Source organism: Oratosquilla oratoria, chromosome 7 (genome assembly GCF_046742065.1).
Source record: "Oratosquilla oratoria isolate Oo_2021 chromosome 7, ASM4674206v1, whole genome shotgun sequence".
In the NCBI taxonomy this organism is placed as follows: Eukaryota; Metazoa; Arthropoda; class Malacostraca; order Stomatopoda; family Squillidae; genus Oratosquilla; species Oratosquilla oratoria.
The window spans coordinates 39,772,485-39,785,704 of record NC_134783.1 but is presented as its reverse complement, the minus strand read 5'-3'; the positions used below and the strand labels follow the sequence as shown (position 1 = coordinate 39,785,704).

General features: G+C 38.8%; 1 protein-coding gene across 6 annotated transcripts in view; it reads left to right on the top strand.

Annotated features, from left to right (window-relative positions):
• Positions 1–13,006, top strand: part of LOC143027089 (vascular endothelial growth factor receptor 1-like) — a 269,766-nt gene extending 256,760 nt beyond the window's left edge. For all 6 annotated transcript variants that reach the window (XM_076188039.1, XM_076188042.1, XM_076188038.1 and 3 more), the window contains 2 exons: positions 9,466–9,571; positions 9,828–13,006. In XM_076188039.1, the coding sequence (XP_076044154.1) occupies positions 9,466–9,571; positions 9,828–10,682 (961 nt within the window). In that variant the 3' untranslated portion in view covers positions 10,683–13,006. The remainder of the gene's footprint in view (positions 1–9,465; positions 9,572–9,827) is intronic.
• Positions 13,007–13,220: the final 214 nt, after the last annotated feature.

Below are 13,220 nucleotides of genomic sequence, written 5' to 3'. Positions count from 1 at the left end.
TATCTAAACTATTTTTAAATTCATGTATTGTTTTTGCACACACCACTTTCTCATCTAACTTGTTCCAACTGTCTATTACTCTGTGAGGAAAGCTGTTCTTTTTCAAATCTCTTCTATAGCTGTCTTTTTTTATTTTATTTCCGTGTCCTCTTGTATTTCTGTCATCCCATTTTATCAGATTCTATCGGTAATTTCTATGCCTTTCATGATTCTGTAAATAGCTATCAAATCTCCTCTCTCTCTTCTTTGCTCTAGTGTCTGTAGTTTAAGTTTTTGTAGTCTCTCTTCATATGATAGTTTTGAGAGTGTTGGTGCCAGTTTTGTGATTGCTCTTTGTATTCTTTCTAGTTTTTTTATACATTTTTTTGTACTTGGTGACCATATCGTTGCTGCATATTCCAATCTTGGTCTTATCAGGGTGATTAGGATTTTCCTCACCATTTCTTCATCCAGGTATGTAAATGCCACTTTGATTGTTCTTATTAAATTATAAGTTTCTCCAAAAATCTTATTTATATGTTTCTCAGGTGATATATTATTCATAACAATGACTCCCAGGTCCTTCTCATTTTCTACTTTTTTTATTCCTTCTTCTCCCAAATTATATGATCCTGTTATTCTGTTTTTGCTTTTTCCAAATTCCATTATACTACACTTTTTTGTATTGAACTCCATCTCCCACTTCCTACTCCATTCTTGTACTTTATTTAGATCTCTCTGTAGTGATTCACAATCTTCTTCAGTTTTCACTCTTTTCAGTAGTTTTGCATCATCTGCAAAGAAGCTCATATAACTTTCAATTCCTTCATCCATATCATTAATATATATAGCAAACATTATTGGGGCCAGAACTGTTCCCTGCGGGACACCGCTTATTACTTCATTCCATTTTGAGTGCTGATCTCTTATCACTACTCTCATTTTTCTTTCTTGCAAAAAGTCTTCCATCCAATTTAGTAATTTACCTTGTATTCCTCCTTCATATTCTAATTTCTTAAGCAACTTCTTATGTGGTACTTTGTCAAAAGCTTTTTTTAGGTCTAGAAATGCACAATCAGCCCATCCATCTCTTTCTTGTATTATATCTATTAGCCTTGAATAGAAACATATTAAATTGGTGACGCATGATCGTCCTTGTCTGAATCCAAATTGCCTTGGATTTAGTACATTGTTTTTTTCCAAGTATTTTACCCATCTACTTTTGATAATTCTTTCACAAAGTTTTGCTATTGTACTTGTTAGAGAGACTGGTCTATAGTTGGTAGGTTCTTCTTTATTTCCTCCTTTATATATAGGTACTATATTTGCTTTTTTCCAATCTTCTGGAACTTTTCCTTCTTTTAAGGAACTGCTTATTATGCTATGTATTTTGTCTGCCAGTTCATTCCTGCATTCTTTCAGAATCCAGTTTGCTATTTCATCTGGCCCATGCGATTTTCTGACATCAAAATTACCCAAGTGTGTCAATATTTCATTCTTTGTTACTTCTATTTCTTCCATAGGGGGGACTTTTTCTTTCCACTCAATCTCTTCAGGTTGTATATTTTCCCTTGTAAACACTGATTTAAAATGTTTGTTCATAATTTCTGCCATTTCCATTTCCTCAGTGTATTCAACTCCTCCTTGTCTTAATTTCTCCAAGTCTTGTTTGTTTTTCAGTTTATTGTTTACAAATCTGTAGAATAGTTTTGGTTGATCTTTACATTTTTCTATGACGTCTTTTTCATATTTTCTCTTTTCCTCTCTGCACGTTTGTACATATTCATTTCTATAACTGGTATATATTTTCCATTTTTCAGGTTTTCTGTCTTTTTTCCATCTGGTCCAGGCTTTGTCTCTTTTGTCTTTTAACTCCCTACAACTTTTGTTGTACCAGCATTTTACATATTCTTTTTCTTGTTTTTGTCTTGGGACATACTTTTCCACTCCTTTTTTGTAAATTTTTGTCAAAATATTCCATTTCTTTTCCACTGATGTTTCTTCTTTGTATATTTCTTCCCAGTTTTCTTGTTGAAAGAATTCTCTTATTTTATCAAAGTTTGTTTTTTCATACATCATTCTTCCTTTTCTATATTGTTCATTTCTTTTGATATATTTTTCTTCATTAAGTTCCAGTTCAATCAATATGTGGTCACTTTTACCTATTGGTGTTTTATATTCAATCTTGTCCACTATTCTAGGTTCAGATGTAATTAATAAGTCTAGTCTCGATGGTTCTTCTTCATTTCTATACCTAGTGTTCTCCTGTATCCATTGTGTCATTGTGTGGTCAATAATCATCTCAAGTAGAGCGTTTCCCCATGAGTCATCTCCACCCTTTACTGTCATTTCTTCCCAGCAGATTTCTTTGCAATTAAAGTCGCCCATCATAACTATTCTTCCTCCATCTTCCATTATTTTATTTAATGTTATCTTTGTGTCCTCTAACATACTTTTATGTTCACTCTCCTCCCATGAGGCTGTTTTTGGAGGCACATAATTTATCACAAATTTTCTGCTCTTCTTATCTCTGTCTTCCACTTCTATCATGATCATCTCTACTGTATTCTTTCCATATATGACACCTTTCACGTTTATATCCTTCTTAGTCAGGAACATAACTCCACCCCCTTGCTTTTTCTCTCTGTTTCTAATCCAATAATTGTATGCATCATGTCCTACACTGTTGGGTGGTAGTGGGCCTTTTAATTTTGTTTCTACAATTCCCATTATGTCCGGTTCTTTTTCTTTCAAATAATCATTCAGCTCATTCAATCCTGTTATTAATCCATCTATATTTGTGTAAGACACTCTTAGTTTTCTGCCACTTCCATTGTGTTCTCTGTTTCCCTTATGTTTTTCTTTTGTATGTCGAACTTCCTTAGTTTCATGTTCACTACTCTCCAATAGAATCTCTCTTTCTCTGACTCCGTTCTGTTCTCGTTTTTTGCCTTAGCTTCCAGTCTTTTCTGCTTTTCTTCCTCTCTTTCCTCTTTATTCATTTCTCTTTTTATCCATATCTTTTTGTATTGTTCACTTGTTGCTAGTTTCCCTGTTTTGGATAAGATATTCTCTGCCGTTGTTTGTGACTTGAATTTAATCTTAATTGGTCTGGTCTTGTCTGTGCTATACTTTCCGAGTCTAAATTTCTCTTCGATTTGTTTCATAATTTCTGGTTCATCTTCCTGAACTGATTCTAGTAATTGGCTTACTTTTTCATTTTCCTCTTTGATTCTTGTGGTTCTATCTGTGTTGTGTTTCTCTTCCATTCCTAATATAATTATACATTTCTTCTTGTCTGCTAAATCTCTTACTATATTCTCCTTTTGTCTCATCACTTTAATAACTGAGTCTTCAGTATGTTCTTTCAATTGCTGTTTGACTATGTCAGTGAATGAAACCTTATTTCCTTCTTGGGTTTTCTTCCAATTTTTACTTTCTTTAGCTATCGTTTCTCTGTTTTCTTTACTATTCTTCTTCAATTCCTCATTCTCCACCTTTACCTCTCTTAACTGTCTTTTTAGGTCTTCTATTTCATCAGTTAAGTTTTTATTCGCCTTTTCTAATTCTTCCAATCTTTCAACCCTTTGTAAAATGGTGTTCATATGACCTAACCTACTCTCCAAGTCCTCGATCACCTTATCAACCTTCTTCTCTAGTCTTGTCAGTTTGTGTCCCCCCCACTCTCTTTAAATCCCTTGAAAATATTCTCATCACTTTCTACTGTATTGTTCCTATCTATACTTCTAATCTTTACATTCTTATTAGACATTCCGTCGTCCTCCAGCTCGTCTTGTGGTCGTTTGTTTACTTTTCGGCAGTCTGTTTGGACCAAGTCCTCTACTTCCTCATTACCTTCCATTTTCCCAGCAATCCCTCCCCTTCTCCTCTTTCCTTACTTTCCCACTACCCCACGAGCAATTTCCCCCCACCCTGTAAATACAAAAAGGCACTTCTCTTTGCGTTGGGATCCACAATCTGCACTTTTCTTCAGAACGTTCTTCAAGCCGTCCGTTCGTTGAAAGTGTGTGTGTGTGTGTGTGTGTGTGTGGTTTAAACAAAAGCGATTTACTTACTTGTTTTCCATCGAGAATTCCATTCCTGTGGTTGCTTCTGAGTCAGTCCTTAACCCTCCTCATTTACACACACCACAGACCCTAAGCTAAATTCCCTATCTCCTAACTTCTAATATGAACCCCCCTTCTTTCGTAGGTTTCCCTCCTTTATCCCCCTATTTACACATCCACACACCCGTGCCCCATGCTATATACTGCCAACCCATACCGATGCACAGGCATTCCCCCCTCTGGGGTCACTGACCCACGTGCTCATTGCCCCCCCCCCCCCAACTGCTCGTCCCCGTCAGCACCACATTCACTACATTCACACCACCCCCTTTGATCTTGAGATCAACCTACTCTTCATCTCCTACTTTGTAGTCCTGTAGCCACCTTGGAGGACGCATGTCATGGCAGGGTCTCCGCGACACCACCCCCTCATTCGCCGTCACTCCATGACTCTCCTCCTCGTCTTCTCCTTCACTCACCACACGCCAAACATCCAAGATATGCCACAGCACTCCCTTGACAAAGACGTTGTTCCGTGAATTCACCTCCGTCACTATCCCTCTTGTCCACTGTGATATGCACTTCCTATCCTTTGGCCTCACCCATACCTCCTCCCCCACCTGCACTGTAGCGGGGCCTTATTCAGCATTGACCAGTGGTCCCGGCCCCCTCTGGGGATGCTGCCAATTGTATTTAAACATGGCTCTTTGCGGAACCAAGCCGTCATCTTGGCCTGACCTGGGGGACATATTATACCAAAAAACTGCCTCCATGGGTAGTATTAGTGCCTTCTCGGCAATGGACTTATTCGTACAATGGTACAGTATTATTCTACTATTCCATTTCTACTTGGTCGGTAAGCTGCCCGGAAGAATTGTCTTTTACTCCACTTGTCCAACATGCCTTTCAGAGCCTCCGACCAAAACACTGTGCCATTATCCATCAGGACTTCATCCACTGGGCCCCATTCCAAAAATAGCCCATTTATCACCCGTGCAATCTCCTCTCCAGTCTCTGCCTTCAGTTCTCGCCAGATGGCGAACCGTCCTGGCCTGCTGTCAGCCATTGACAGGTACCTAGCCCCCCAATAGTGGGTTACATCAACCGCCAGCCACCTCCAGTTTTCTCCCACACTAAGTTCCCCCGCCGAGTGTGGTGTGGGGGCGGGGTCTATGGACTGACATTGGACACATGCTCTCACTGCCCGCCAGACTTCTTCCCTCAATATATTCAGGTCAACCTTCCTCGCCAGGAACAATGGCCTGTTGACACCTAGGTGGTGAGTTTTGTGCAACTCTTTTGCATGAAGGGACCCTGCAGCGCACACAAGCTTCTCCTCATCATATTCTTCCATCACTTTCAGCCAGCTTTTCTTCACTCTGATTAGCGCATCTGCTTTGTTCATTCCCGACGGCACCTCGCTCACCCTTATCCTCATGTTGAATTCATCTATTAACTCCCTCAGGATCCCAAGACTATGCTTCTCAAGGACCTCTGCAGCCCCCTTCATGCGTACTCTCTTCTCAGCCGTCAGCACTGACTTCATCCACCCCGCTACAGTGGCTGAGTCAGTCCTACTTTTGATCTCATGCAGCCCCCATTTCAGTGCCAAATTGACTCCTTTTATGGCCACATCCAACTCTGATATGTTGATATGATGGTAATTGTCCTTTTTTCATTGCCACGCTCCATCTTCGACTACCACGCCCCCTATCTCCAAGACGGCACTGGTTGCTATGCTGCTCACATCACACCACACTATGCCTCAGCTCTGTTGGGGTGCATTCCAGTCCCCTCACCGGATCATCATGTATCGTCCATTGTACAACGTCACATATCATCATTAGCGTGCCCTCATCAATCTTCTCTCCCTAATCCTTCGACCCCAACTGCCTCTTAATGTAGCTGCACACCATATGGAGCCAACCAGTGACTGGGTAGTGGCTCACTAATTTGCCACAAAGGGAGAAGAGCTCTTGTTTGCTCATTTCATCTGTAACCTTCGGGATCTCATTGCTTCTCCTGAATATCAGGTTTCCGATCCTGTCCCTTTCCAGCCACAGTCCCAACACTGCTCCTCCTTCCAACGGTTCCAGCTCCTTCAAGCCAAATGTTCCACTACGTCCGACACTTCACGACCAACTCCACCTTTGTAAGCCACCCGGTGACATCTCCAATGCCGTCTACCAGCCATAGGGTGATATTGTTCATCTTGAATGGCTCCTTGGTGCTCGTGGGTGATGTCATCTCGGCAGGGTCTAGATAATTTGTGGTTAAAACAAAGGCGATTTACTTACTTGTTGTCTGTCAAGAATTCCATTCCTGTGGTTGCTTCTGGGTCAGTCCTTAACTCTCCTCATTTACACACAGCACAGTTCCTAAGCTTAATTCCCTATCTCCTAACTTTTAATACGAACCCCCCTTCTTTCGTAAGTTTCCCTCCTTTATCCACCCATTCACATATCCACACACCTGTGGCCCGTGCTATATACTGCCAACCCATACCAATGCACAGGCATTCCCCCCTTTGGGGTCACCGACCCACATGCCCTTTGACCTGAACACACCCCCACCCCGTGGGGGGGTGCCAACCGCTCGTCCCCATCCACATCGCAATTAACACCACTATATATATATATATATATATATATATATATATATATATATATATACATATATATATATATATATATATATATATATACATACAGTCGAACCTCGAAAGCCCGGACTAATTGGGGGGAAGGGTGGTCCGGTAATGCCAAAAGTCCGGTCATCGAAAATATCTCCCTAACACCCGTCAATTTTCTTAGCAGTATACGTATAGGTAAAGTATGATATGGCATAGAAACACATAAGAATAATACTCTAACACTGTAATAATAATACTATAATACTAATAATTCTGTAATAATAACTGTAATACAGGCATGTAAATGTACTGTACAGTGAACTGTACTGTATTTTTTATTACGTACACTGTAAATATTGGAAGGTATGCACGCGGAACATTGGTGGCGGCCAGGGTTGCCGTGTAGAATGGGAGTGTTGTCATACTGGGGCATACATTTTTCTCGGGCGTGTGCAGACTTTCATAGCAAGATATACTTGTCAAACTTTGACAAAATGTTGGTTCTAGTTTTTTTATTCTTGAATGTATGTAAGGCCCCCATGCCCTAACGTATTCAGTAAGATATAAAAAAAAATAAAAAAAAATTGTATATATTATTATCGCTAAAAGAAAGCTGAAACTTTAGCGTAGAATTTTTTTCTACAGGGTAAAAACGTATCTTTTCGGGTATAATATTTTGTAAGTAACACAATTACCAATAAAAGTCATATTTTGATGTACCATTTATTATTTGATAACTAGTTCTATAATTTTTAAACAAAAGTTTGAGTTTTTGAATGTTTTTAACAGCCCGCTGATATGTAGAAAAAATTTCCTCATGTACTTGTGCAGTTGCCACATGCCACTATTTCACTACGTTTTGGTACAAAATTCTACAAAATTGCAGCCCTGGTGGCGGCTTGACTGGGCCGGGTTTGAGTACACGTGTACGGCCGTCGCTGCCACCTACCGGACAAATAGGGAACTTCGCTTGAAAAGTCCGCCCTTTGTTCATTTCGACCAGTCATACAAGGGTTCGGGCTTTCGAGGTTCGACTGTATATATATAGTACATGCACAAATTAGTTTAGAATGGGCAACTGAGCTACAGCGAGCAATATCAGGCACAGTGCTCTAATTCACATCTGCAAACCCTAAACCTAAAAATGTGTGGTGTGTGGGACCTGGACTCAGGGTTTTGCCTCTCTACCTGTTCATTGGGGGTACATAGTTACTAAGACTATTATCTCAAATATTTCATATATGCACAATATATCCACAGAGAAATAAAGAGGAGAGAGAGAGAGAGAAAAAATCGAAGATGAAAGCTTACTAATCTGTTCCATGGGGGTATGTAGTCATAATGACTGTTCATCCCTCCCAGCTGCACTCATTCACTCTGACCAATGTCTAGTCCTCACTCTGTGAGTTAATCCTCCCAAGCCTGTATCTACATATTTAAGTTGGCTTAACTCACTTGTGATGTTTATAGCAACATATATATATATTACTCTGGTGTGATGGAAAATAATCTGTCTTCTAACCTTTTCACTTGAATGCAGAATTTTTGTAAATGCTTAAAGTGTGGCCCTGTCTCCTTGATATTTGAATGAAGATATCACCCACGTTGGGCATGGCTTTTTGCATGAAAACCTGAAGGGTGTGGTAGAGATGGAGAGAAAGGTCTTGTTGCTAAAGGGAAAGAAGTCACATAGGTAGCCAGGAAAGAGAGGGGTACACCTCACAGCCCACGTCTAATTGGAGCCACGATTAAATTGATTCCGGATGTGTTACATGAACCTACAAATATACATAAGCATATAAAAGAAACAGAAATCTCGGTATTACATAAAACTGCATAATTTTGTGCATGACAAGAGAAAATTATTGAGGTAAATGAATGAATTGAAAGGTTTTACATACACTTGTCACCTGTAGTTGCTTAAACAAGGTTTTAAGAAAGAACAATATAAAAATATGTTTGAAACTTAGTGTTGCAAAGATATTATCTTTATCAGGAATATTACCCAACTCTTCAGAAAATTTGACTGCAGAATTCTTGCTCTAATGATCAGGGACTAGGGTTGCTGAGCAATCTATTGATTCCAAGCAGATAATCTTGACAAATGTCTTTAGAGCTTACAAATAGGAGAGTTAAGATGATTTATATTTTGATATCTGTAGAGCACATGGAAAGAATGAGTGAGGAAAGATTAGCAAAAGTGGTGTGGAAAGCAGAGGTAGATGAAGTGAACTTGAGGGGATGACCAGGGATGAGATGGATGGATAGGATGAAAGGGGCTTTGAGCAAGAGAGATGTCTGTTGAACAGGGAAGGGAGAAGGTGATTAGAGAATGATTGTGCATGGATGGTATTTTGATGTGGCCCAAAGGGATTTCTCCCTGTTGTCTCAATTTTCTGCATGAAGGGACAAGGAGGAAATGTTGCAGTCGAAATGAGGCTGTTTTGCTGCATTGCTTCTAACCTGGGCAGTGGGCAGAAGATAGGGATGACCCGTTATCCACGAGGAGCTAAGATGAAGGAAACAAAGGTGGTAGATGGGAGTGGAATGGGTGGGAGTGAGTGTGTGCCTTGACTGGCTACCTCCCTCAAAAGAGGGAAGAAGCCCTTAATATATAAATAGACAGGTCTCTGTAGAGCCAATGTAATATCACAGCAAACTATATTACTTACAATTCTATTCTGAGGCTGTGATTGACACTGAGTAAAGATTCCACAATGTAAATGTTAGTTCTTTAAAATTACGAGTATATGCTACTGCAGACTGATTAAATGTCATCTATGGCAGGTACCAGATGATGCTAGATTGCTGGCATGATGATCCAAGACAACGTCCAAGATTTTCTGAACTTGAGGAAGCACTTGGTGGAATGATTGGTGAAACTGAAAAACAAGTAAGTACAGATGTAGCCAGTATGTGAACCAATATAATTTTCAGTCAAGAACTGTAATATAGTTATAATGAAGACAGCGAATCATAATTTGATAGTTTCCAAACAATTGGATGTAATGCAAAAAAATTCTCCATAAGATGTCTTTCATATTTCCCCAAAACATAAAATTATTGGTTGTTCCTCTCAAAGAAAGAATATGCTTATATACCTGTTACAAGTGTATGCAAATGTCTTACCAAACTTAATGATTTTACAGTTTTATCTGGACCTCAATAATGGAATCGATAGTTCTACACCAGAAGTTGACTACCTGTCATTAATGCGTAGTCCTGACTACAACAGTATAATTCGTGAAACTACACCTGATGATGGAGGAGGGTATGTGGTAGCACATCCTTCCTGTGAGGACCCAGAGGCAGTGGATATACCTACCATTGATTCTAACACAGTCACAAGCCCAAAGCCACTGTTTCAGCAGAAGCCTTCCGTGAGTCTGTCAAGGTCATTCTCTCATGGGAGTGATTGCCTTCAAACTGGAACTCTAAATATGAGCAATGAAGTCTTTCATTTTACTCCTGACACTAATCAACAGGATGAAAATGGTGAGGAGGGGGCAGAAAAAAAATATTACAGAAAGAAAAGCTCTAAAGACTCTTCTGTCACAGATGGTACTTACCTGCAAATGAATTCTCCAAAAGATAAGAAAGACACTCCCCATTTTGTTTATCCAGAATTAACATCCTCAGTGCCTAAGCTTTTACCAGTGCAGCACACACTCAGTACTAACAGTGGGGATAGTGGCTTCAGCAGCCCACCAATCACACAGACCAATCCATGTTATTTGCACATGACTTCAAACCAGTCCACTACTCAAGACAAAGAATTACTGAGAACAAATTCATGCCAAAAACCTCCTCTGAAACCAAAACCAGTTTCTCCCATCACTGATGCAAATTATGTCAATTTTCAAAAACGACTTGCATCTTCTTGCTCAAGTGGTTTGGGGTCAGTAGGTGAAGAGGACATGGAGGAATCTGTAACTGTGAAGATAAAAGGAGAATGTAGAGATAATACTATTGCAGAAGAAATTATGCCTATTGAAATTGTTTGATAGTTTAAAGTAGGAGATTACCATGACCTTTCACAAAAAGCAGTATGTGAGCACCAGTTTTTGATTGTGTCTCATCTAATACTGAAAAAACAATTGTGTCAAAAAGCCACTGAATGTTTGAATTATTTTTTTAAACCACCTGAAATTTATGTTGTACTTAAAAGACATTTGAATATTCTTGGCAAGATAGATACTTGTGTACAAGGTGTTAGCCAAGACTTCATTCTCACAAATCTACCTGTGAAATCATAGGAGACATCTGTACATACCTAATATATATATATATATATATATATACCTGTATACAGAGCTGGGTGCATTCCTATTCCTCAGTGCATTCCACTTTAGTTTGGCCGTGGTTAACACTCCCAAACTATTAAAGCTTAAGAGACAGGTTCATACCAAAATAAAAATCCGGTAGACCATATGCTATACCAAAGAAAAATTTCATAGGCCACATTCAAAAGGTAGGCCACACACTATACCAACACCTATATTTAATAGTTTAGGAGCACTAACCACAGCCAAACTAAAGTGGAAAACACCAAGGAACATGCCCAGCTCTGTATATATATATATATATATATATAATATATAATATATAATATATATCACAACACTCAAAGCAAAATGAGTTGGCCAGATATGAGAGAAGGAATAATGATCCCCTGGTAATCATCCAGGACACCAAAGTTTTACCCTATCAGTGCTACTCCTATGCCTTTCTTTTAGTGAATTACTTTTTGGAAGTAGTTGTGTGAGTTGGGAATGGAGGAAATATTTACCTAATTGTATTTACTTCATTATCACATACAGGAAAGGAGAAATGCCTGTGGGTTCCTGACTATTTTTCTCTGACTATACCTAGTTTTAAGTTTGCTTATGGTTTAGGATGGACTATATCATCTTCAAGACTATTACAATTGATGTATCTGTATTGAAAACTGTTTCTCGACATCCTTCAGATATGTGGTTTTCTTCAATTTGTTGTCATGACCTCTTGATGCACTCAAATCAACTGTTAATCTTACCATCTTCCTTTAATAACCTAATTATTTTGGTCATATCACCTGTTTCTCTTCTTTTTTCAATAGCTCTTCATACATTTTATTGCAAGGCTAAGAACAAATTTGGTTGTTGCTGTTTGCATTCCATCAAACTTGTTTATACCTTTCAATTTGTGTGGAGATCATATCACAGCTGCAAATGCTAATCTAAGAATAATTAATCATGCTATGGTTATTTTTTTTATAATATCCTTATCTGTGTAGTTAAAAGACACTTATTTTTATAAACAGACTGTATGTCTCACAATTTTGCTGATATGTTTGTCAGGAAACAATGTATCTGTGACCAATACTCTCAGATAATTTTTGTAATTGTTTTTTCATATCATGTATTCTCTCGATCTTGCTTATATCCTTCACTCTGTGTGGGGACCATACTACTGACACATATTCCAGTCTTGGATGGATCAGGGTTTCAATGAGTTTTTTCATCATCTCTTCATCCATATAGTGAAATGCCACTTTGATCTTCTGCAGTAGTCCATATGTCTCTCCCACAATCTTGCTGATATGTCTGTCAGGTGACAGGTTGTCTTTTATCAAGACTCCCAAATCTTTCTCCTCTTTTGCTTTTGTAATGGGTTCACTTCCCAAGGAGTAGTTTAAGGATGGTCTTTTGCCACTATTGCCCATTTCCAGTACTTTGCATTTTTTGGTATTAAACTTCATTTCCCATTCTTGGCTCCATGCAAAAATAGTGTCTAGATCTTTTTGCAATAGTCTACCATCCTCCTCATTTTTCACTCTTCTCATGATTTTTGCATCATCTGCAAACATGTTGGCATAGCTTGTTGTTCCTTCCATCATGTCATTGACATAGACAAGAAACATTATTGGTGCAAATGCTGAACCTTGTGGTACTCCACTCATTACTGCTCTTCATTTTGACATCTTATCCTGAAATGGGTGGGAGTGTTTTTGTGCCTTGTCCTTTTTGGCTACCCCCCTGGTGGGGGGGAAGGAGGCCTTGGTATATGTATGTATATATATGTATCCTTTATTACTGACCTCATGTATATTTCATGTATAACCTTGTTGCATATCCTTCAGTATATACAGTATGTCAATGTCTTGTCCCAATCACATATGTAGGCTACTCCTGTTCCTCACATGGCATCACTAGCATTAATTAGCACCTTTGCATGCCCAAGCGGTCCAAGGATATGTGATGCACAAATTCAATCATCATGCTGCTTGTGTCCCCACATGGCCATACTGTAACCCTTTCTAGTTTGATAATTATACTCATTGCTGTTATTCTGGACTATCTTTAAGAACCTTATTGGTGGACATTCATCAATTACAAGTAGGTAAATGAAATGGAAAAACTAATTTGTCAAATGTATTCTACATTGATGCTGATATTTGTTTGACATTTTACATATATGTAGATATTTGAACTGTCCATCATCATTTTTAAAACTACAAAATTTGTGTGTATTAAGCTAAAAACCCAATATAATTTTTATGT